General features: G+C 42.4%; 1 protein-coding gene across 1 annotated transcript in view; it reads right to left on the bottom strand.

Annotated features, from left to right (window-relative positions):
• gdap2 (ganglioside induced differentiation associated protein 2) overlaps nucleotides 1–24,993 on the bottom strand; it is a 28,553-nt gene extending 3,560 nt beyond the window's left edge. Inside the window, exons 1-13 of the mRNA XM_084179520.1 lie at nucleotides 24,544–24,993; nucleotides 23,033–23,251; nucleotides 20,094–20,233; nucleotides 19,528–19,681; nucleotides 19,080–19,168; nucleotides 14,549–14,625; nucleotides 13,949–14,108; nucleotides 11,058–11,208; nucleotides 10,196–10,272; nucleotides 9,599–9,675; nucleotides 9,331–9,470; nucleotides 5,453–5,507; nucleotides 3,501–3,644 (exon numbers count right to left, since the gene is read on the bottom strand). Coding sequence (XP_084035646.1) covers nucleotides 3,501–3,644; nucleotides 5,453–5,507; nucleotides 9,331–9,470; nucleotides 9,599–9,675; nucleotides 10,196–10,272; nucleotides 11,058–11,208; nucleotides 13,949–14,108; nucleotides 14,549–14,625; nucleotides 19,080–19,168; nucleotides 19,528–19,681; nucleotides 20,094–20,233; nucleotides 23,033–23,214 — 1,446 coding nt within the window. The 5' untranslated portion in view covers nucleotides 23,215–23,251; nucleotides 24,544–24,993. The remainder of the gene's footprint in view (nucleotides 1–3,500; nucleotides 3,645–5,452; nucleotides 5,508–9,330; nucleotides 9,471–9,598; nucleotides 9,676–10,195; nucleotides 10,273–11,057; nucleotides 11,209–13,948; nucleotides 14,109–14,548; nucleotides 14,626–19,079; nucleotides 19,169–19,527; nucleotides 19,682–20,093; nucleotides 20,234–23,032; nucleotides 23,252–24,543) is intronic.
• Nucleotides 24,994–26,665: the final 1,672 nt, after the last annotated feature.

Genomic DNA, 26,665 nt, shown 5'->3' with positions numbered 1-26,665 from the left:
ATGCAATGCAGAGTGCCTGGATACAGCCCTTAGCTGTGGTATATTGACCATATACAACAAACCCCCGAGGTGCCTTATTGTTATTATAAACTGGTTACCAATGTAATAAGAGCAGTAAAAATAAATGGTATACGGTCTGATATACCATGGCTGTCAGCCAATCAGCATTCAGGGCTCGAACCACGCAGTTTATAATTCCCTATAATGCATGGTATATTTGCACGGTAGAATTCAATGGCTATAGTTCATTCTTACACGTTCTGTTTGAGCTGCTTTTTGAAAGCAAAAGTCGAATTGAAAACATTATTGGCATTGTTGAATTCAATTTTCATAATGGCAAGCTAGGACTGATGGTTTGGTTAGCTAAACTAGCAAGTCTGTTTGGTTACCACGACAACTACTGTAGTCATCTAGTAAACTTGCTCTCCACTTCAGTGGATGTTGAACACATTTCTAGTGGCAAATGTGTTCAATTATAGCCATGGTATAAAAGGGATAATCAACTCGGGGCTCTATGCGTTCTCTGGAAAATAATGCAACTCCGTGGAATGTCAGTTCCACTCCGCTAGCGCATCGTGGAACACAGCTTCCACGTTGTTCATTATTTTCCAGAGAACGCATAGCCCCTCGTTGATTATCCCTTACATAACTTTCACCTGGATTCACCGGGTCAGTCTATGTTATGGAAAGACCAGGTGTTATTTATGTTTTGTATACTCAGTGTATTTAGTATAGTTTTATCTAAAAATGATCACTAATGTTGCACTATTTTAATTTTTATGAAATTTACTGAGAAGGATGGTCCTCCCCTTCCTCCTCTGAGGAGCCTGCACTGATATAAAATAATTTAATGGCAGTGTTTTTCTGGTACATTTTTGTAACGGTGGACATCTCAGTGTTCCAGTTTTTCTCCCTTAGAAAGTGGTAAGCAGGCTGGTGCACAGTAATAATCTCTGTCCACAGCCTTGTGGCTAAATCCAAATGGGACCAACGCTTGGATCATTTGAAGGGCTATCGCCAGCCGCTCTGCAGTTGAACGCAGATGCTGATGCACTCATAGGCCAGGGTAGCGAGGGGAGAGACTGAGATGGTTACCATAGTTAGCATTAAGAGCTAGAAGAAGTGCAACACTGTGCAACATCAACTCAAATAATCTACAGTCAGATAGATCCATAAATCCATAATGGAGCCTCCACTTCAAAGACATTCCTTACTCAATCTAAGCCAACACAGACCCAGGCAAAACAAGGACAATCTAAACCAACACAGACCCAGGCAAAACAAGAACAAGAAGAGAAAGATCAGCATAATCAAGTATTTGAGCTTACAAATTAACCAACGCCACAAACTAACAAATGAGTCACCCAGAGCCAGTAAGGAGTGATTGCAACAACCAAAAAAGACAAAAAAAGGAGTGATTGCATAATTTCCCCTCTCTGACTTATGTCAACACAAGATCAAATTAAATATTTTAAAGAGCCATTGTGTTACTCTCATTCTTTTCAGTTCTGGTTTCCATCTGATTAAGATTGATAACTCTGGATGACAAATTGAGTTTAGAGTAAAACACACAGACCTGTGTAAATATACTAAAAGGAATATCAAGTGTTTACATCCATCTTATATGGATACATGGGGGGGTCCGAGTGGGTGTTATGTCTCAATAAAACATCTGGAAAACAAATGGGTACAATAATATCCACGTAGCAAGAAAGACAAAATAAACAAGCTACTTGGTGTCGTTGTAAGGGCTCCATGTTATATACAGTACAATACATGATCTAATTCTAAAGACATGCAGTTTACAGGATATTGTAAAAACAGCCCAGAGGATTGCATACATATTATTCAGGTCAAGCATATAACCATAGAACACAGAGTGGAATGCCCCTAGGCAACAGAAACTACTACAACATCAGTCTTGGCAATGTGCTGTTTAAGGGAACTTTGACATTAGATAAGATATGAGAGGTCCTCCTCATACATTCATGACCTTTTGGTCATTTGCTATAGTGCTGTACTTCATTGTCTCACTGTTGGTTGGTCTACCTCTTTCTCTCTACCTCTCGCTCCTGCAGTAGAATTAATCTACTGTAGTGTTCCCCATGGTAATTCCCAAAGAGCCGTGTTTCCCGCCCCACGTTTTGATGGACTATTTTTAGTGAGCAGGCCCAAAGTAACTTCCTATCGCTTTTCAACCACCCTCACTGCTTTTTTAAGAAACAAACCTCCATTTAGAAACCATTTAATGACATCTTTGTGATTCTGTGACCAGTGACCTTGAAATAACCCAGGATAAATAACTCAATTGTATTCAACTACATAACAATTCCCGTTTCATTTCCAGTGATGGATCACAACCATTACAACAAATTGACCAAACTGCCATTTTTCTTTTTGCAGACAATTGGGTCCTTTGAACCCAACAAAAATAGTCAGAAGAAGATAAGGTACATGTTACATTTTAAATCGTAACACACACAAGTGCAACACTTAGAATCTGATACAATGTGGGAATATACAGTGCATTCGGAAAGTATTCAGACTCGTTCACTTTTTCCACATTCTGTTACGTTACAGCCTTAAATAAAAATAAAATCTACACACAATACCCTATAATGACAAAGCAAAAAACAGGTTTTTAGAAATGTTTGCAAATGTATAAAAAATAAAAAACTGAAATATTACATTTACATAAGTATTCACACCTTCTACTCAGTACTTTGTTGAAGCAACTTTGGCAGCGATTACAGCCTCGAGTCTTCTTGGGTATGAAGCTACAAGCTTGGCACACCTGTATTTGAAAAAAAGTATGAAAAATGTATGTACTCACTAACTGTAAGTCGCTCTGGATAAGAGCGTCTGCTAAATGACTAAAATGTAAATGTAAATATTTGGGGAGTTTCTCCCATTCTTCTCTGCAGATCCTCTCAAGCTCTGTCAGGTTGGATAGGGAGCGTCGCTACACAGCTATTTTCAGGTCCAAGAGTGTGCAAAGCTGTCATCAAGGCAAAGGGTGGCTATTTGAAGAATCTCAAATATAAAATGTATTTTGATGTGTTTAACACTTTTTTGGTTACTACATGATTCCAAATGTGTCATTTCATAGTTTTGATGTCTTCACTATTATTCTACAATGTAGAAAATAGTAAAAAGAAAAGAAAAACCCTTGAATGAGTAGGTGTTCTAAAACTTTTGACCGGTAGTGTATTTTTTTAATTTAATTTGATAAATTAGCAAATATTTCTAAAACCTATTTTCACTTTGTCATTCGTTGGGTATTGTGTGTAGATTGATGAGGCCAAACATTTATTTAATACATTTTAGAATAAGGCTGTAACGTAACAAAATGTGGAAAAAGTGAACGGCTCTGAATACTTTCCGAATGCACTGTACCCACAATTCTGAATGCTTGAGTGAATGTGTGTGAGTGCGTGGAGCCTTGCAGATGTCGGTCAACAAGGTTAGTAAACTAGACAGAGTAGTGTGTAGGGCCTCACCCGTGCGTCATACTCCAGGACGAAGGGGGGGATGTCTATCTGTTCAGGCAGGATACAGGTGAAGAGCTGCTGGAGGGTCTCTACATGATGGACCTTCTCCTTCATCCCTGACACACTGAACCTTGTGAAGAACCAGGTGGACACCTGACACACAGATAAATTAACATGATAAGATCAGATACATCGAAAAACACTGGTAATAGTGGAAATAGCAACAACAACAAAAATAGGTGGGGGATAACAGTGCCTGTTTCCCGGACACAGATGAACCACTTTCTCCATTGAAAGTTCTTTGTTAGTCTTGTGTCCGGATTGGGAAACCTGGCCTAAATGCTCAATTGTAATACTGGTTTGTTTACCAAGCATGGATGCGTTTTGGCTGAAGCATTCCTCTGTGTTTAAGAGGTAGTCTATTGAAACTAATTTACTTCTCCCTAAAATCCACTTATTAGGTTTGATTGAATATCGCCAATAGACTTCCACTCTGCTCTTTAGTAGCTCTGCTTCTCATTCCAAACCATTTAAACCCATTTCCCACAATGCCTAGCCCCGTCAGTCATACACACCTCAGGGCTACCTCTGAGATCATGGATCCTTTAAAATCAACCAATTAGTACATTGCTACACTGTGAGCCTTGTCCCATCTAAAGGGCTGTGCGCGTGTGTGTAGAGCCCTGCAGTTCTAGGTCAGAAAAGGTTGTGAACTAGACAGAGGTTTGAAAACACAGTGGCGTCAAAGCAGCCAAAGAGATTGTTGCATTGTACATACACTGAATACATATATAGTATATACCGGGGTAGGGGTCAATTTCATTTAAATTCCAGTCAATTCAGAAAGTAAACCAAATTCCAATTCCAAGTTTTCCTCATTGAAAATCATTGAAGAGAATTGGAATTTCAGTGTACCTCCTGAATTGAAATGGAATTGTCCCCAACCGTAGCGTATGTACATATCCCAACAATGCCTTGTAGACACAGTAGTATACAGTGCATTCGGAAAGTATTCAGACCTCTTAACTTTTTCCACTTTGTTACGTTACAGCCTTATTCTAAAATGGATTACATTTTCCTCATCAATCTACACACAATAACCCATAATGACATGACAGTCCGCTTGGAGTTTACCAAAAGGCACCTAAAGACACTCAGGCCATGAGAAACAAGATTCTCTGGTCTGATGAAACCAAGATTGAACTCTTTGGCCTGAATGCCAAGCGTCATGTCTGGAGGAAACCTGGCACCATCCCTACGATGAAACATGGTGGTGGCAGCATCATGCTGTGGGGATGTTTTTCAGCAGCAGGGACTGGGAGACTAGTCAGGATCGAGGGAAAGATGAATGGAGCAAAGTACAGAGAGATGCTCAGGACCTCAGACTGGGGTGAAGGTTAATCTTCCAACAGGACAACGACTCTAAGCACACAGCCAAGACAACGCAGGAGTGGCTTCGGGACAAGTCTTTGAATGTCCTTGAGTGGCCCAGCCAGAGCCCGGACTTAGCTGTGCAGAGACTCGCCCTATCTAACCTGACAGAGCTTGAGGGGATCTGCAGAGAAGAATGGTAGAAACTCTCCAAATACCAAGCTTGTAGCGTCATACCCAAGAAGCCTCAAGTCTGTAATCGCTGCCAAAGGTGCTTCATCAAAGTACTGAGTAAAGGGTCTGAATACTTATGTAAATGTGATATTTCAGTTATTTAAAAAAATATTTAAAAATGCACAAAAAAATGCTTTGTCATTATGGGATATTGTGTGTAGATTGATGAGGGGGAAAAAACAATTGAATCCATTTTTCAAGCCTGTAACGTAACAAAATGTGGAAAAAGTCAAGGGGTCTGAATACTTCCCGAATGCACAGTAAATACATATAACAGCAATGCCTTTTAGACACAGTAGTATAAATACATATAACAGAGTTTGGAGAAGCAGTAAAAGGGAAGTACTGTACTTTACCTTGGAGCGAAACGAGGGGTGTACAAAGTAGAAAGCCCTCAAGTTCTTCTTAAACCTGGAATATAAAACAAAGCAAAAAACATCAACTACAGAATTAATTCACAAACACATCACTATTGGCTAGCATGTTACATAGTTGTCATTATTATTATAACGATGACTTATATTTGTGCTTATTGAGAAGAAGAAAAAAACAGCAATATATAAAAAATGTCCAGAAAGAAGAGAGTGCATTTTTACAAAACGGACAAATGTCCATGAAACTGCTCCAAATGTAGCGATTTCCTCAGACCAAGGCACATGGTACTGTCCCCCCCAAAATTAACCCAAGGCCATCCAAGAGCACGGAAACCTGCACACACGGAAACACAAACAAAGACACAACCCTCTACCCTTTCCCACGCCTCTCCGACATAGACTACCAATGTACTTGCAATATCAATACACTAAACCTGCCTATGTAACTACCATGTAATTACATGGTTTTAGTCCCATTTCATATAATGTGGAACAAACCCATCATCTTTTGGAGGTACATTGTGTTCACAGTAACCACCCATAGCCAGTACAAGCTTACAGGGCACTTGCAAAAACCGCCTCAAGCAAATTACCATTTAACCAGTTTCATCAGTGTTCTGAGAGACCTCGAAGACACTACAGGGAGGTAGAATATGGCCTTGTTTGGGCCAGGGACAATCCTTTAGGGCCAAATTCTAACCCATCTGTCTCCATGGTGGAACAGCCTCTCACTCCCTCATCTCCCCAGCCAGACAGGTTCTTGAGGTTCTCTTCTTGGTCTAGGCCTAGGGATAGAATAGTCATTTCCAAAACAGATCTCTGCTAAGTCCAAAAGCCAACTCTAAAGAGCTCACCAAAACAGAGTTCCTAATGTCGCCAGTCCTTTTTATTGGTCGTCGGATGTGGAATGTGGAATGTCGGATGTGGAAGGGCTTGCAAACTATTACGGACTACAAAGGGAAGCACAACCGCGAGCTGCCCAGTGACACGAGCCTACCAGATGAGCTAAATCACTTCTATGCTCGCTTCGAGGCAAGCAACACTGAAGCATGTATGAGAGGATCAGCTGTTCCGGACGACTGTGTGATCACACTCTCCGTAGCCGATGTGAGTAAGACCTTTAAACAGGTCAACATTCACAAGGCCGCAGGGCCAGATGGATTTCCAGGATGTGTACTCCGAGCATGCGCTGACCAACTGGCAAGTGTCTGAGTCTGTAATACCAACATGTTTCAAGCAGACCACCATAGTCCCTGTGACCAAGAACACTAAGGTAACCTGCCTAAATGACTACTGACCCGTAGCACTCACATCTGTAGGCATGAAGTGCTTTGAAAGGTTGGTCATGGCTCACATCAACACCATTATCCCAGAAACCCTAGACCCAATCCAATTTGCATACTGCTCCAACAGATCCACAGATGATGCAATCTCGATTGCACTCCACACTGCCCTTTCCCACCTGGACAAAAGGAACACCTACGTGAGAATGCTATTAATTGACTACAGCTCAGCGTTCAACACCATAGCGCCCTCAAAGCTCATCACTAAGCTAAGGACCCTGGGACTAAACACCTCCCTCTGCAACTGGATCCTGGACTTCCTGACGGGCTGCCCCCAGGTGGTAAAGGTAGGTAACAACACATCTGCCACGCTGATCCTCAACACGGGGGCCCCTCAGGGGTGCGTGCTCAGTCCCCCGTGTACTCCCTGTTCACCCATGACTGCATGGCCAAGCATGACTCCAACACCATCATTAAGTTTGCCGACGACACAACAATGGTAGGCCCGATCACCGACAACGATGAGAGCCTATAGGGAGTAGGTCAGACACCAGGCCGTGTGGTGCCAGGACAACAACCTCTGTCTTGATCACGTTGTGGGAAAGGAGATGATTGTGGACTACAGAAAAAGGAGGATTGAGCACGCCCCCATTCTCATCAACGGGGCTGTAGTGGAGCAGGTTGAAAGCTTCAAGTTCCTTGGTGCACACATCACCAACAAACTATCATGGTCCTAACACACCAAGACAGTCGTGAAGAGGGCACGACAAAGCCTATTCCCCCTCAGGAGACTGAAAAGATTTGGCATGGGTCCTCAGATCCTCAAAAAGTTATACAGCTGCACCATCGAGAGCATCCTGACTGGTTGCATCACCGCCTGGTATGGCAACTGCTCGGCCTCCGACCACAAGGCACTACAGAGGGTAGTGCGTATGGCCCAGTACATCACTGGGGCCAAGCTTCCTGCCATCCAGGACCTCTATACCAGGCGGTGTCAGAGGAAGGCCCTAAAAATTGCCAAAGACTCCAGCCACCCTAGTCATAGACTGTTCTCTCTGCTACCGCACGGCAAGCGGTACCAGAGCGCCAAGTCTAGGTCCAAAAGGCTTCTTAACAGCTTCTACCCCCAAGCCATAAGACTCCTGAACAGCTAATCAAATGGCTACCCAGACTATTTGCATTGTCCCCCCCCCCCCTCCTCCCCCCTCCCCCCTCTTTTTACGCTGCTGCTACTATTTATTATCTATGCATAGTCACTTTACCTCTAGCTAAATGTACATATTACCTCGACTAACCTGTGGCCCCGCACATTGACTCTGTACCGGTACCCCCTGTATATAGCCTCGCTACTGTTATTTTACTACTGCTCTTTAATTATTTGTTCCTTTTTTTTTTTTTTTTTTTACTTATCAATTTTTTACTTAACACTTACTTTTCTTAAAACTGCATTGTTGGTTAAGGGCTTGTAAGTAAGCATTTCACTGTAAGGTCTACTCCTGTTGTATTCGGCGCATGTGACAAATAAGATTTGATTTGGTGGAAACTCAGTTGATCTACTAATAAGTGAGATTACTTTCTGTTATATCAAAGGAACACTAGATAAAAACCCCAACAGATACGGTCGGATTAAGAATTTTTCAATGACTATAAAAACTAGCTTCAGACTGGAATCTCCATTCTTCACAAAAGAGGAAGTTGTGTAGTATGTCCAGAGACTGATTGACAGTCAATATCTCCCTCTAGATGTCTCAGAATGACTGGGTGAAACTGCCCACTGCTGAGGAGATAGTGTGGGTGTGACTGGAGCTGCCTTTTCTATGGCTGTAGGGTTGAGGGTGAGAAGGCTTCTGGTTTTCATTGGCAGTATGTGGTTTTCAGCTCCAGTCCAGTGTGATGGTGTGAGTAGACAGAAAAAAAGTGTTTAGTGGTTGACCTCATCTTAGACTCAAATAGAGGCAAGCAGAGAGGCACGTAAGGTTAGGGTGTATAGTGTTGACATTGGTACTGCTAAGTTAAAGTGTATGGTGCTTTTCTTAGTCTTGAAACAGAAGAGGGGAGATTTTTTTAAAGTCACACAGAACCTGATGCTGTTTTCTTTAATTGCACATGAAGTTCATTCATGGCCGATTGTTGTCTGCAACAGGCTGTTTGTTCAGTGAAGGTTGTAGAGCTGGCAAGAAATGCTAATGCTTTCATAATGTTAGCGTCTCTGATTTGGGGCGCCTCACTGCCAATGCATCACTTTTTGGAAACCGTCTCCGAGCTCCTTGGCTTCATGGTAGTGTGAACAATATGTTTGGATGCTATACAAAAAGGTGATAAACCTGCACTGGTCTTACTGGAGGATGAGCCAACTGTACTCTAAAGAACAAACTGACAGATCATGGAGCCCAGAACGATTTCATGGTAAAACCTCATTCATGGATAGGACTTGCTGAAGACCAGTTTCATCTTACACGTTCAGATTTGATTTGCACGTCATATCTGGTAACAGTCTAATTGTCTCTATTGCCTTCAGTTAATCTAGCTCTCTCTCGCCTCACTATATCAATAACACGTGTGGTGTATGTGTCTTACTTGGCGTCTACAATCTCGTAGAGCTTCTTAAGGAATTCAGAGTCTAGATGGTTGTGTTCTCCGGTCAGAGTGTGGAAGTAAACCATTGCATACTCCTTCACTGTGATGTGATCCATGACATGGATGAAGTACAACAGGGCCTGCAGTGGAGACACACACATGGTGGAGCGGTTAAGGCTTTCTCACAGAGCAACAATATTAATCTGTTTTCTATCGAACCATTAAAACAGTAATGTTCATGATGTTGCCTCCGAATGAGGCCTGGTACCTTTTCCATGTCGATGAGGGTGACAGGAATATTTCTGCCCACAAGAACCATCACCGTCCTGCCACACATGTCAACACCTGTGGACACACACACACACACACACACACACACACACACACACACACACACACACACACACACATCACATCACAGATTCTGGCCCAGTGGCCTGCCAGTGTTACTACGCTGCCTCCTAGAGGAAACATGGGACAATTACACTCACTGAAATAGGAGGGTGTTATGAGCCCCACTACATAATCACTATCGCCTGAAAAATAAATACAAATGAATGAACCAAATAACTAAATGAAACCAAATGAAAGAGTGTGAACAGAGAGAATGAGGCAAGAGATATAGACAGAGTGTAAGAGAAAGAGGGAGAGAATGAGAGTAAGACGTCCTGCCATGACCACGGAGGCCGTTTCATTACTGGCCATTTTTAATCCTGAGAACGAAAAATGAGAAAACGGATTATCTCACCCCCTGATGCTGTGTTCAATGAGCTGGAAAAAGGATTTCCGTCCCCAACCCACCAGAGATCAAACACATAAAGAAAAAAGATGCACGCACGCACGAACACACTCTCTCTCGACTCACCAGTTTGATATAAGGCTTTCAGTGCTGCTATGTCAGACAAGTCCTCTGCCCTGGCTCGACATAACCAGCGGTTATAACTGCGACAACAGGAGCGTTATAACACATTATGTCAACACTCAGTACTGTACTGCTTAGGGTGTACTGTGAATGTTAATAAATGCATGGTAGGAATGTAGTGTACAAGCAGGGATGGGCATAAAACTACAAAATACCCTAAAGACCAATGTATCAAAATAGAATAAGATACTTTTGCAAAGTATCGTATTTCATTAAAATACATGTGTTTTGTATTTTAAAATACAAAAATACATTTGCAAGTAGCCGGCTGAACAGAAACAACATTCTCAGTAACGGTTACAGAAACGTCTTACTTGCTATGACTGTGATATGTTGTTGTTCATCTACCTTAGTTGAATGCACTGTCACTCTGGATAGGAGTGTCTGCTAAATGACCAAAATGTAAATGTATATGTGAAAATGAACAATTGCAAAGCACACTGGGTATTGCCATTGGCCTTGTTTTGGGGAGGAGCTCAATAGAATAATACTTGGCAATTGTTCATTTTTATATTTACATTTTGTTCATTTAGCAGACGCTCTTATTACACCATAGTGCCATCAGACGTTTGATACCAATGTAGGGTGAAAGGGGGTCATACAATTGTGAACCACTATAAAGAAATGGTATAGAATTGTATTTTGAAAATACTAATTACAGCTTTCGAAAGTATCTTGTTACAAAATACATTGGAGTGTAGTTCAGCTCAGTGTAATACAACATACAAAATAATTCAAATACGTATTTCAAATACACGTAACAGAAATACTGCCCATCTCTGTTTACAACTTGTGTTAGACTCACTTTCTCTGGTGCTGTTTGTGCATGGTTGCATCAGACAGCTGGCCCTGCAGGATGAGTTTGCGCTGTTTGTCCACATCTCCCTCCATCCGGGCAAACGCATGAGTCCCCACCTGGCCCAGGTCTGAGTCCAGAGTCTCCTCCTCACAGTCATCTATCCAGTACACACACACATCATTCTATGAAAACTACTTCCAACTCTAAAAGACATAAAACACAATCTCCCTCAATGTTGTATCAACAAATATAATCTTTCAAAGCATTGGTGTGAAAAGCCACACAAACACAGCATGAAACATCACATGTTCACTGGTTGTGAAACCAGGCCTGTTTCTCCGGTGTGTGTGTCTAGACCTTGGGCTGGATGGCTCAGGACTGGGTGGACAGCCCAAGGCAAGAGAAGCAGCTCACCCATGGCCCCTCTGGATTAGGCGGAGTGTGTGTGTGTTTATTCCAGTGTTTGTTGTCATTGGGCCTGACACACACACAGCCTGTTTGTCTTGGATCGACACCTCTGGGTCTGGAGTTTCTATCTAGGGCTGAGCCCCATATGGACAACAGTCATCCAAAGAGAGGTACACACACAATGTTGATACTAACACAAACATACACATGGCTAATATGAACACAAGTAACTAAAGTACACCAGTCCAGTCCTTTAGTTTAGTACACAAACACATAAACAAAACTAAAAACACTCTTACTGAAAGAGAAACATATTCAGCACCACAGAAAACATCTGAATACAAGAGGGAGGCCATCTTGGATTCCTTTATTGAAGACATACAGTGCCTTCGGAAAGTATTCAGACCCCTTGACTTTTTCCACATTTTGTTACGTTACAGCCTTATTCTAAAATTGATTAAATAGTTTTTTCCCCTCATCAATCTACACACAATACCCCATAGTGAGAAAGCAAAAACAAGGTTTTAGACATTTTTGCTAATTTATTTAATTTAAATAACTGAAATATCATATTTACATAAGTATTCAGACCCTTTACTCAGTACTTTGTTGAAGTACCTTTGGCAGCGATTACAGCATCGAGTCTTGTTGGGTATGACGCTACAAGCTTGGCACACCTGTATTTGGGGAGTTCTCCCATTCTTCTCTGCAGATGCTCTCAAGCTCTGTCAGGTTGGATGGGGAGCGTTGCTGCACAGCTATTTTCAGGTCTCTCCAGAGATGTTCGATCGGGTTCAAGTCCGGGCTCTGGCAGGGCCACTCAGGGACATTGAGACTTGTCTCGATCCCACTCCTGCGTTGTCTTGGCTGTGTGCTTAGGGTCGTTGTCCTGTTGGAAGGTGAACCTTCGCCCCCAGTCTGAGGTCCTGAGCGCTCTGGAGCAGGTTTTTATCAGGGATCTCTCTGTACTTTGCTCCGTTCATATTTCCCTCGATCCTGACTAGTCTCCCAAATCCCCACAGCATGATGCTGCCACCACCATGCTTCACCGTAGGGATGGTGGCAGGTTTCCTCCAGACGTAACGCTTGGCATTCAGGCCAAAGAGTTACATTTTGGTTTCATCAGACCAGAGAATCTTGTTTCTCATGGTCTGAGAGTCTTTAGGTGCCTTTTGGCAAACTCCAAGCGGACTGTCATGTACCTTTTACTTAAGAGTGGCTTCCATCTGGCCACTCTACCATAAAGGCCTGATTGGTGGAGTGCTGCAGAGATGGTTGTCCTTCTGGAAGGTTCTCCCATCTCCACAGAGGAACTCTGGAGCTCTGTCAGAGTGACCATCGGGTTCTTGGTCACCTCCCTGACCAAGGCCCTTCTCCCCCGATTGCTCAGTTTGGCCGGGCGGCCAGCTCTAGGAAGAGTCTTGGTGGTTTCAAATTTAATTCCATTTAAGAATGATGGAGGCCACTGTGTTCTTGGGGACCTTCAATGCTGCAGAAATGCTTAGTTACCCTTCCCCAGATCTGTGCCTCGACACAATCCTGTCTCGGAGCTCTACGGACAATTCCTTCGACCTCATGGCTTGGTTTTTGCTCTGACATGCACTGTCAACTGTGGGACCTTATATAGACAGGTGTGTGCCTTTCCAAATCATGTCCAATCAATTTAATTTACCACATGGGACTCCAATCAAGTTGTAGAAACATCTCAAGGATGATCAATGGAAACAGGATGCACCTGAGCTCAATGTCGAGTCGCATAGCAAAGGGTCTGAATACTTATGTAAATAAGGTATTTCTGTTTATTATTTTGTATAAATTTGCAAGAATCTAACAACCTGTTTTCGCTTTGTCATTATGGGGTATTGTGTGTAGATTGCTGAGGAAAATGTTGTATGTCATCCATTTTAGAAGAAGGCTGTAACGTAACAAAATGTGGAAAAAATAAAGGAGTCTGAATACTTTCCAAAGGCACTGTATGTCCTCCTCTCTGCAGTTAGTGCACCTGTCAGTGCAGCATGGTGCTCAGTGGAAAATATTAATCAACAGGAAGACATGTTTAATTTAACAATTAGACGGCTCCTAATGCCTTCCACTCTGATGTAAGATCCATCACTCGGTCTGTGTGTTGTGTGTGTGTGTTCCACCACTGGCTGAGGGTATGACTGAGATGTTCCACTGACTGGACTATGACAGATCATCCTGCATTCTTCTCCTATGTCCACTGAATGTGTCTCCATGGACACAGATAATCTGCTTCTAAACTAGGCAGCACTAGCCAGTTATGTGCTGTTCAGACTCCAGGGTCTACAGCTGCTGCACAGAGACGAAGGACTGCTGGTGGCAGCAGGTCTATTATCACCATGTATTCATACAATGCATCACCTACATGGAATGGAAGTTGTTACTATGGTAAACATATTGAAACCATGTTCAGCTTTACAGCTCGGAGATGAGTCGCACCTAGGGGGTTATGTGAAATGTAGTCTTACCTTCCAGACTGCCTGGTTTCTCGGCGATGCGGATCTGTCTCTCTGGGACTACAGGCTCACCCTCCGAGTTGCCAATGTCGGCAGGGATTAGGGGCAGGCTGGCACGCTCCTCTTCCTCAGAACGAGGGTAGTAGAGAGGAAGTAGCTTCCTGTATGTAGGCTAAGACACATACAAAAACGATGTTAACCACACACACACACACACACACACACACACACACACACACATACACACATACATATATAAGATAATGCCACACACTCACACATGCATTCTAACACAAAAACCCTAATGTATTCTCCTTATCAATAAAATAGTTGGTCTGTTGTGTTTACCTTCTTTTGACATCAATAATCACCTTATACTGGAACACTCATGTCATCTTTGAAATATTTTACGTTCTCTACGAATTACAAATTAGTGAATAATCACAATAAACCATGGACTTCGAAACACAGCTCCAAACATAACCCTGAGTTCAGTTACACTCCAGAAAATAAGTTGGTTGCCCTAAGAATAAGCCAGTGCAGTTACGTGCATGTAAACCTAGGAATGTGTAAACGTCACAGGTATGTGCAGAGAAGAATATAAGAACAAACCTCTTCCATGTCCGTCACAGCGAACACCACCATCTCTATGCTCTCTCCATGGTTCTCGAGAAACCTGCGGACCGTTCCTGCAAACACACACACAGTTACACACTCCAGACACACAGTCATATGTTTCACATAGATCATGGATGAGTTATGGAACATCATGCCAGTATGAATAGTTGCAAGGGTTGAATGTGTTGATTGTTTGAAATATCTGGGATTGATTCTGATTATATTAGAAAAACAGTTAACTATAAGTTTGGGTTACTATACAGATCTATGAATTGTTTTACTATATCCATTAGAAATACATCCTATGGTGAGCTCTACAAAAACACAACCAAGACCTTACTTAGCGAATTAAATGTAATTTATAACAATCTTTGCCAATTCATTATTGGGTGCAATTATAAGACACATCATTGCACAATGTATGAATCACTAAATTCAAACAGAAAACAACTGCATTGGTACCAATTTATTTTGAAATCTATCAACTTAAATGTCCCTGTATATATTAAGGAACACCTACAGTATCTCACAAAAGTGAGTACACCCCTCACATTTTTGTAAATATTTGATTATATCTTTTCATGTGACAACACTGAAGAAATTACACTTTGCTACAATGTAAAGTAGTGAGTGTACAGCTTGTATAACAGTGTAAATTTGCTGTCCCCTAAAAATAACTCAACACACAGCCATTAATGTCTAAACCACTGGCAACAAAAGCGAGTACACCCCTATGTGAAAATGTCCAAATTGGGCCCAATTAGCCATTTTCCCTCCCCGGTGTCATGTGACTCGTTAGTGTTACAAGGTCTCAGGTGTGAATGGGGAGCAGGTGTGTTAAATTTGGTGTCATCGCTCTCACACTCCCTCATACTGGTCACTGGAAGTTCAACATGGCACCTCATGGCAAAGAACTCTCTGAGGATCTGAAAAAAATAAGTGTTGCTCTACATAAAGAAGGCCTGGGCTATAAGAAGATTGCCAAGACCCTGAAACTGAGCTGCAGCACGGTGGCCAAGACCATACAGCGGTTTAACAGGCCAGGTTCCACTCAGAACAGGCCTCGCCATGGTCGACCAAAGAAGTTGAGTGCATGTGCTCAGCGTCATATCCAGAGTTTGTCTTTGGGAAATAGACGTATGAGTGCTGCCAGCATTGCTGCAGAGGTTGAAGGGGTGGGGGGGTCAGCCTGTCAGTGCTCAGACCATACGCCGCACACTGCATCAAATTGGTCTGCATGGCTGTCGTCCCAGAAGGAAGCCTCTTCTAAAGATGATGCACAAGAAAGCCCGCAAACAGTTTGCTGAAGACAAGCAGACGAAGGACATGGATTACCGGAACCATGTCCTGTGGTCTGATGAGAGCAAGATAAACTTATTTGGTTCAGATGGTGTCAAGCGTGTGTGGCGGCAACCAGGTGAGGAGTACAAAGACAAGTGTGTCTTGCCTACAGTCAAGCATGGTGGTGGGAGTGTCATGGCCTGGGGCTGCATGAGTGCTGCCGGCACTGTGGAGCTACAGTTCATTGATGGAACCGTGAATGCCAACATGTACTGTGACATACTGAAGCAGAGCATGATCCCCTCCCTTCGGAGACTGGGCCGCAGGGCAGTATTCCAACATGATAACGACCTCAAACACACCTCCAAGACGACCACTACCTTGCTAAAGAAGCTGAGGGTAAAGGTGATGGACTGGCCAAGCATGTCTCCAGACCTAAACCCTATTGAGCATCTGTGGGGCATCCTCAAACGGAAGGTGGAGGAGTGCAAGGTCTCTAACATCCACCAGCTCCGTGATGTCGTCATGGAGGAGTGGAAGAGGACTCCAGTGGCAACCTGTGAAGCTCTGGTGAACTCCATGCCCAAGAGGGTTAAGGCAGTGCTGGAAAATGATGGTGGCCACACAAAATATTGACACTTTGGGCCCAATTTGGACATTTTCACTTAGGGGTGTACTCACTTTTGTTGCCAGCGATTTAGACATTAATGGCTGTGTGTTGTGTTATTTTGAGGGGACAGCACATTTACACTGTTATACAAGCTGTACACTCACTACTTTACATTGTAGCAAAGTGTCGTTTCTTCAGTGTTGTCACATGAAAAGATATACTCAAATATTTACAAAAATGTGAGGGGTGTACTCACTTTTGTGAGATACTGTAACTATACAAGACTCACACTACTGCTTTCGACAACAGCAGCATTTACAAATTCCAATGAGATTGGAGTAGGATCTTTCAGATACAAAGGGCCAACTGACTGGAATCATTTACCTATAGAATTCAGTGCATCAATAAATCACAAAATGAATATAAGAAAGCCCTTTTTCAAATGTTAAGAACAAACTGTTTGTTTTTAACTATTATAAACATCACCATGTGGAGATATTTTTAAATATGTACAGTGCCTTGGAAAGTATTCAGACCCCTTAACTTTTTCCACTTTGTTCCCTTAACTTTTTCCACTGTCACGTTACAGCCTTATTCTAAAATTGATTAAATAAAACAATTTCCTCAGCAATCTACACAAAATACCCCATAATGACAAAGCGAAAACAGGTTTGTAGAAATGTTTGCAAATGTATTAAAAACAAAAACTCTGAGACAGGATTGTGTCGAGGCACAGATCTGGGGAAGGGTACCAAAACATTTCTGCAGCGTTGAAGGTCCCCAAGAACACAGTGGCCATCATTCTTAAATGGAAGATGTTTGGAACCACCAATACTCTTCCTAGAGCTGGCCGCCCGGCAAACTGAGCAATCGGGGGAGAAGGGTCTTGGGTCAGGGAGGTGACCAAGAACCCGATGGTCACTGACAGAGCTCTAGAGTTCCTCTGTGGAGATAGGAGAACCTTCCAGAGGGGCAACCATCTCTGCAGCACTCCACCAATCAGGCCTTTATGGTAGAGTGGCCAGACGGTTGCCACTCCTCAGTACAACGCACATGACAGCCCGCTATGAGTTTGCCAAAAGGCACCTAAAGACTCTCAGACCATGAGGAACACGATTCTCTGGTCTGATGAAACCAAGATTGAACTCTTTGGCCTGAATGCCAAGCGTCACGTCTGGAGGAAACCTGGCACCATCCCTATGGTGAAGCATGGTGGAGGCAGCATCATGCTGTGGGGATGTGGGCCCTCCTGTAGCTCAGTTGGTAGAGCATGGCGCTTGCAACACCAGGGTTGTGGGTTCGATTCCCACGGGGGGCCAGTATGAAAAATGTATGCACTCACTAACTGTGAGTCGCTCTGGATAAGAGCGTCTGCTAAATGACTAAAATGTAAATGTAAAAATGATGTTTTTCAGCGGCAGGGATTGGGAGACTAGTCAAAATCATGGACGTACTGCCAAATTCTCTTAAAACGACGTTGGAGGTGGCAATCAATTATCTGGCACCAGCTCTGGTGGACATTCCTGCAGTCAGCATGCCAATTGCACGCTCCCTCTAAACTTGAGACATCTGTGGCATTGTGTTGTGACAAAACTGCACATTTTAGAGTGCCCTTTTATTGTCCCCAGCACAAGGTGCACCTGTGTAATGATCATGCTGTTTAAATCAGCTTCTTGATATGTCACACCTGTCAGGTGGATGGATTATTTTGGCAAAGGAGAAATGCTCATTAACAGGAATGTAAACAAATTTGTGAACAAAATTTGAGAGAAATAAGCTTTTTGTACGTATGGAACATTTCTGTGATCTTTTATTTCAGCTCATGAAACATGGGACCAACACTTTACATGTTGCATTTATATTTTTGTTCAGTATGTATGTATGCATATCAGGGATGGGCAACTGGCGGCCAATTTCCAAAAACAAAAAAATTATAATGATTTTCTTCTGTTTCCGCCCCATGGCAAAATGTGTAGAATTGCATGAAATTTGTTATAAAATTGCTAAATCACGCCGCCCATGGCAAAATATGAAGATTTGTAGAAAACTTGCTTTCAAACTGCAAAATGTTCTCTACACTCCATGGCAAAATGTGTAGAATTGCAGGAAATTAACTCTAAAACTTTTCTCTCTGCTATCAAGAGGGGGGCCACTAAAATGTTTTGCTCGCAAGGTGGGGGGGTTGTATTAGTAGTTGTAGCAGTAGTTTTATTAGTTATATTAGTAGCTGTAGCAGTAGTTATATTAGTTGTATTGGTAGTTGTAGTAGTTGTTTTTATTAGTTGTAGGCCTATTAGTAGTTACAACTTTTCATTACAACTTTTCATTTGCTGTTAATGTAAGTTTTTGTTTTTAAATATTATTACTTCATTGATATTATTAGACAGTAGTTGCCTTCTTATTCTTGTTTCTAAGTAGTGTTTGTTTGTTTGTTTGAGTTTATTTCATTTGGATACTCTTGAAAACGAGAGGATGCATCTCAAGAGATTTCATCCTGCAAAATTTCTAACAAATAAATAAAATAGTTGACAGCCACATGTGAGCTACTTAAAATGATGTGACATGGTATACTTTATACTACTGTATGAGAGATCATTATTAGTGAATGTGTGCTGTGTGTGTGTGCGTTCTTACTAAAGGCGATGTGTGTGGCGTCCTCTAGTGCGTATCCTCTCTTAGTTGTGCTTACCACACAGAAGGCCACAGACGCCATGGCCTGTTCTCTGCAGAGACACAAACAACAGCTCACACACAGCTCCACATACTAACAGTACACACCACAAAACCCATTCAATTGACAGTACAGTAAACACCACAAACACAGTAAATTGTTTTTTACTAAAATCATGAGGTTAAATGGGCAGTAAGGGAGCACCTCACGCTCCACACAGATGTGTGTTATGTGGGGAGAGAACACTCGTGTGTAAACAAGCTGTGATGTAATCAACAGGCCTGCTGTCCCAGTCACACCTAGTGGAATGCAGCTAGCCAAATGAACCCGAGGTGGAACACATAGAACAATGTGTTGTACCTATGCAATACAGTCAACCTCATGTAGACTAATGATGAGTTAATTTCTTACTTGGCGAGCTGCATTACGTTCCTATAGCAGCTGTACAGTGAGCTCTCAGCAGCCGTCCTGTACTTGGCTTTGTACTTGGGGCCCACCGTGTGGATGATAAAGCGTGCCGCCAGGTTAAAGCCTTTGGTCATTTTCGCCTCGCCTGTCCGACATCCTGTGGATAAACACATACACATGAATACACACATACATCCCACACAGAACACACAAATAGAACATTCTTCACCATGAACATAGCCTTGAAAGGGATTTGCATAGCAACAAGACCCAATCCAACACTTTTTTCCTGTTTGAAAATGAGCAAGTGGTATAAAAAGCTGACATTAATGTGTTTGTCTCCAGTGCTCACATGATGTTAACACATGACATTCATTTTGACAGCATAACACAAGGTCATGTTCAGTAGACACAAACGAATAGGAGAAGTTGGACAACAAAAATAAGCATTCTGATTGATCAAGTTGATATAGTACCTCATCCATTGAAAAATATGTTCTTGTTTTGTGCTGACTAAGAGCAACCCAGGCATGCTGTCCTTGACCTGATGACTCAGTGGTGCCCCCTACCGTTCAGTTTGAGCAGCTCGTCTCGAAGCTCAGGCCCAGCGTGTAAGAGGATGCTCTCAGAAATGGGGTTCTTGTCCGTCAGAGTCTCGTTACTCGTGTTGACAATTGCTGTGCAGTTCAGCAGGGCCACGTCGCCATTACTGAGAGGAGACAGCAGAAAGAAAGAGGGTCAGATATTTTAACTCTGTATTGGCCATACTCAAGCTCCAACTCATACAGTATCTCCCTTTGACGTTTATGGATGATTAACACAACAGTTTAAGTTGGACTACATGTGTCTTTACTGAGTTAAGATCCTATTCCACGGGGCTGTGCGACCTGGAAAAAAATATTTTGCTGTGCGACCTGGAATTTGTATTTAGGAGTACCAGTGTGCCTAGACAAATGAAGGATTCTAGCTTTAATACCTCAAATAACTGTCATTGTGCTCCTAAATTGCTTTCTATGCATTTACATTTTTCAACTTTGCTTTGTCAAACTGTAAAAAGGGAACTACTCAAGCAGTGTGACGTTGGTACTGAGTCATATGACATCCTAAGGCTTATTTCTCAATGACTATGAAGACTATGACAACCTTGACATTGGAGTACAGATCAGTAGACAGCCGAGCTATTGAAATAGCAAAAGAACACGCACGATCACGTTTACAGTGACCCGTGTCTGTTTCACTTCACTAAAATGCTGGAGCTAGCAAACAGCCAATGAACAAGTCATAATGATTTCTTCCTCACTATATCGGCATAATCACAGCAGTGCTACCTCAAAAAGGTTGGATGTGAACAAGCTAAGAATTGTAGGCCTTGTTGTACACACTTGCAGGGGTTAAAGCAAAAATGAATCCCATGACTGAAACTTAAGTCAATCTCAGATCGATTGTCTGCGGAGACAAGTAATGCTCCCCTTTCATGTAAACAAGTCATGACCATCATGCTTTTAGGGGAAAATGATCATTTTGTACATGTATTAAACTGAGAGTTTGACCAATTCCAGTCCTTTTCAATTGAAAAAATATATATATACAGTGCATTCGGTAAGTATTCAGACATCTTGACTTTTTCCAAATTTTGTTACATTACAGCCTTATTCTAAAATTGATTAAATAAAATAATCATGCTACACACAACACCCAATAATGACAAAGCGAAAACAGGTTTATAGAAATGTTTGCTAATTTATTAAAATAAAACAGAAATACCTTACTTACATAAGTATTCAGACTCTTTGCTATGAGACTCGAAATTGAGCTCAGGTGCTTCCATTGATCATCCTTGACATGTTTCTACAACTTGATTGGAGGTGGACTGTGTTTCGAAAGGCACACACCTGTCTATATAAAGGTCCCACAGTTGACAGTGCATGTCAGAGCAAAAACCAAGCCATGAGGTCGAAGGAATTCTCAGTAGCGCTCCGAGACAAGATTGTGTTGAGGCACAGATCTGGGGAAGGGTACCAAAAAATGTATGCAGCATTGAAGGTCCCCAAGAATACAGTGGCCTCCATCATTCTTCAAATGGGAGAAGTTTGGAACCACCAAGACTCTTCCTAGAGCTGGCCGCCCGGCCAAACTGAGCAATCGGGGGAGAAGGGCCCTGGTCAGGGAGGTGACCAAGAACCCGATGGTCACTCTGACAGAGCTCCAGAGTTCCTATGTGGAGATGGGAGAACCTTCCAGAAGGACAACCATCTCTGCAGCACTCCACCAATCAGGCCTTTATGGTAGAGTGACCAGACAAAAGCCACTCCTCAGTAAAAAGGCACATGACAGCCTGCTTGGAGTTTGCCAAAAGGCACCTAAAGGACTCAGACCATGAGAAACAAGATTCTCTGGTCTGATGAAACCAAGATTGAACTCTTTGGCCTGAATGCCAAGCGTCACGTCTGGAGGAAACCTGGCACCATCCCTATGGTGAAGGATAGTGGTGGCAGCATCATGCTGTGGGGATGTTTTTCAGCGGCAGGGACTGGGAGACTAGTCAGGATCGAAGGAAAGATGAACGGAGCAAAGTACAAAGAGATCCTTGATGAAAACCTGATCCAGAGTGCTCAGGACCTCAGACTGGGGCGAAGGTTCACCTTCCAACAGGACAACGACTCTAAGCACACAGCCAAGACAACGCAGGAGTGGCTTCTGGACAAGTCTCTGAATGTCCTTGAGTGGCCCAGCCAGAACCCAGACTTGAACCAGATGGAACATCTCTTGAGAGACCTGAAAATAGCTGTGCAGTGACGCTCCCCTTCCAACCTGACAGAGTTTGAGAGGATCTACATAGAAGAATGGGAGAAACTCCCCAAATACAGGTGTGGCAAGCTTGTAGCGTCATACCCAAGAATACTCTAGGCTGTAATCGCTGCCAAAGGTGCTTCAACAAAGTACTTAGTAAAGGGTCTGAATACATATGTAAATGTGATATTTCTGTTCTTTTGCTAAAATGTTGCTAAAATTTCAAACAAACTGTTTTTGCAGAAAAGTGATTTTCCTAAGACCTGTGTAAAAAGGCCTTAGTTTAGTCCAGTCTGTTCCTTTAACAGCAGCAGGAATGTGAGGAGGGCTTGAGGCAACCTGGGTACAAAGGTCTTACTGAGCGACTCCTACTAGTGGAACCTCTGGACCCGTGATGTGCTCAGCCTCGCTCCACAAAGAGGATTTATGAAGTAGAGGGTAGAATGCCCACGTGGAGAGAGAGAGAGAGAGAGAGAGAGATCCACAGTGATGCATGGAGCAATAACAGGATCACAAGGCACAAGAAGCCAGGGATACAACTTGAGAGACCTTATAGCCATCAACAAAGGCATTTGATAAGAGTTTGACGATTATGATTGTAAGAGAAAATGAGAGAGACCCCGAGATAGCGAAAAAAGAGAACGCAAGAGAGCAAAAGAGAGACCACAAGATAGAGAAGTGGTATTAGAGATAGAGGTCCAGTCGGTGTGTCACTCACTAGAGCACTATCTTCCTGTTGATGTCCTCTCTGTAGGGAAAAGGGGAGGGGAAGGCCTGCTGGCTGACCAGTCTGTCAGTGTACTCCTTCTCTGTCTCCTCTCCCTCAGGGTCCGGCTGCCGCTCCCAGGTGGACAGAGTCTGTACCTCCACAAACTGAGAGCGGGCTCCCAGAGGATCCATTCCTGCACTTTGCTGGCCTGCACCTCAATGCTCCACACTGCAAACAAAGCCAGAGAAAGACATTAAAGTGTATTTTCAGAGTGTCCACTGTCCAGGAGCCAAATAGGAGCAGCTATGACAAGGACCAGCAGACAGTCACAAGTGGTGATTACATGTGTGTTTACAAACGGTCTGGCGGTTTCAGTATTTATCATTCAGTAGGCTTAGCAATAACAACCCATTTTGTAAAGCAAAAGCATTTTAGCACAATCAAAGAAAGGCTTTGTTCTGACAGCTTCAAAATACACTGAACAAAAATAAACGCAACATGCAACACTTTCATGTAAATCAGTCAATTGAAATATATAAATTAGGCCCTAATCTATTAATTTCACATGACTGGAAATATAGTTATGCATCTGTTGGTCACAGATACCTTTAAAAAAAAGTAGGCGGCGTGGATCAGAAAACTAGTCAGTATCTGGTGTGACCACCATTTGCCTCATGCAGCCCCACACATCTCCTTCGCATAGAGTTTATCAGGCTGTTGATTGTGGCCTGTGGAATGTTGTCCCACTCCTCTTCAATTGCTGTGCGAAGTTGCTGGATCTTTTATTTCAGCTCATGGAACATGGGACGAACACTTTACATGTTGCGTTTATATTTTTGTTCAGTGTAGTTCTAGACAGTAATAAATTAAACACTTTTCAGGACTTCTGTAACCTCTAGTCTACAACCCGCCAAATAAAGCCTATCACCTCAATAGCAGAAGCCAATTTTGTCAGTAGACATTTTAATTATGTTTGGAATATTCTGATTGCATTTTTGGGAGGTTAGGTGGCAGTTAGAGGAAATTGGGTGAATATGGCGAGCAAGGTCTGACTCATTACTGTTGCATTACTGCACCTAAACACACTGGGAATTTCAATGGACTTAAAGGACTTGATGAAATGCAGAATGAAGATAAAGATATGCTAGCTAATTTTCATAATTTGAAAAACGAGTCTGTGTGTTGACTGAAGCATGGTCAAACACTTGACAATGTACAATAACATACTATTCCTCCCACATTTCCCAGTGTTTTTGCTTGTGCCATTAGTCATATTGTTATTATCATTTCAACAGTTAAATATGAGAACATAAAATGTGTCGTCATCACCAACCATGGAACTCGAGTTCAGCTGACCATCACATTCATTACCAGTGCAGCATTTGCTTTCGTTTTTAATTTGATTCACAATAATCTGCTAGCACGGCAGCAAATAGTAGCATGCCGAAAAGGGGAAGGAAATGAAAGATGTAACGTTATCTAGCTAACGTTAGGTAATCAGAAGAAAAATGTACACCTACCCGTTTTCCTTCGTCCACGAATCTGTTGTCTACTCCGAGCGGTACTGAATTACAAAAAGCGACGAATGCAGGGGGTCTTCATGATTTTATTATCATCACAAACATGGCAAAACTTGACTTGATCAAACCAATTCCCATCGCGCTGTCACGTTTACTACAGTTTGGTGAGTTCCTGATCAGCTGATTCACGACAAAGAACCCAAACACACACAAAAATCCCTTCCGGAATAATGCCCAGGGACGTACAATAAATCCAACATTTGTGTAAAACGCATAGGACGGCACTCAGAGGACCTGTTAGTATTACAGCTACCGGTATGTAAATCCTCGAGAGAATTTTCTATATTGTAGGTAAATGTAGGCATTTAGATACATGGTCAAATATATGGCATAGAGCATATATTTTCTGTAATAAAATAAACAACAACACAAGAAGCAAGCCCATAATACAGACTAAAGTAATAGATACAAAAACAAGTTCATGTGACTGATCGATAGTTCAATTGCAATTGAACAAGACCATAAGTACAATAATCATAACAAAATATTTAAAATATACTGATTTTCTGTCTCTTTGAAACTTGACGGACATCAATGTGGGCGTATGTGTTTGTGTAAATTGTTTTTTACTGTCTATGGTTTGTGTTCGACTACATCTGTTTGTGATTAGTAGGGTCTTCCTCGTGTGCCCAGAAGTAAAAAACTAAACAGGTTTCCACTAGTTACCACATCCCAAAAATATATATGGCTATATCGTAAAAATTCATGAAAACAAATATAAGCTTTTTGGTCTTGATTCAAGGTTAGGGTTAAGCTTTCTGAAGGCTTCGGAGCTTTCACCAAATTGTGTCGAAAAACGGTTAATTACTTGGAGCTTCATTATCGGTTCACAGTGGACATTAGTGACATCTGCTGGTTAGCAATAAACAGCAGTGTGTGATTATCAGAGTAACTTTTTTCCCCCTACTGTTTTCATCAAAACTCCGTGCCTCAGTGGTAAATCGTTGACTTTTCGTGGGCCAGTTGGAACACCACCAGGTTTACATAATGCTTCCCTTTTTTGACTTCAAGTTTACTATGGCATTATTTAGGATGCTTAAGATAAGCTATACTATACTAAATAAAACGATTTATTTGAACAAGAGTGCAGAAAGTGTGGTTTCACATAAAACAACTTTTTAAATAGTGTGCCTTCAACGGTATTTGACCTCATACCCTCACGTCCCTCATTGTTCCCTATTCTAACTGCTAAACTACCAATGAGGTGAAATGATATCTACAAAATCTTTTGAGTACAGTGTCCAGTAGAGGTCGATGTTTGGAAACAGCTTGGAATCGAAGAAAGCACCAGAACAACAACGAAATCAGTGGGATCTCGCATTTGCTGCACACTCAGTTCGGCGCAAGACGCTCCTAAAGACCAATGACGTCTTTCCATTGGGGAAGAAATTTCTGCCTATCTTCATACTCTACTCAATTTGGACACACGCATCAGCGCACTGCTTTGAAGTTGCTGCTAGCGATTTCGACGCATTCCTCGGAGCTCTAGTATCAAACGTAACATCAACGTTAGTGGTAACTAGTGACGACCCAGAAAACATCACTGGCTGTCTATATTGTTTTGTATGTTGTAGCTATAATGTGGAATGGTCCCAGATCTTTTTGTGCTCTTGTCTTGTGCGCGTTACTCTTTTGCTGTCCTTGTCGAGCAAAACATGACAATTCCATAAGGAGTTGGCTAGGGAGCAGAAACAGAATGGCACCCAGGCTTGCGATAATGCACACTGTACACTTGTTGCACTGTTTACACCATGCTGATGCTCTAACCCAGGATCGGCAAATCTGAACTCATCATGAGGGGTCGCAGTTGTCCACCATATTGCAAGCAAAACATTTTAGCAGCCCCCGCTTGACAGCAGAGAGAAATTGTAGAGTTAATTTCGTGCAATTCTACTTATCATCATATGATATTCATCATCACTGTCTCATCATGTCCCTAGCCTGTGATGTCGCCCTGAGGCTGCGACCATGGGGTTTACCAAGCAGTACCTGCATAATTGCTGACAGTGCTCTTATGGTGCTTTGAAGACAACTCTGAACCTCAGAGTAAGAATTTGCGTAT

This window comes from Coregonus lavaretus (assembly GCF_964263955.1).
Source record: "Coregonus lavaretus genome assembly, chromosome: 16".
NCBI lineage: Eukaryota > Metazoa > Chordata > Actinopteri > Salmoniformes > Salmonidae > Coregonus > Coregonus lavaretus.
This window is presented reverse-complemented; position numbering and strand designations above follow the sequence as displayed.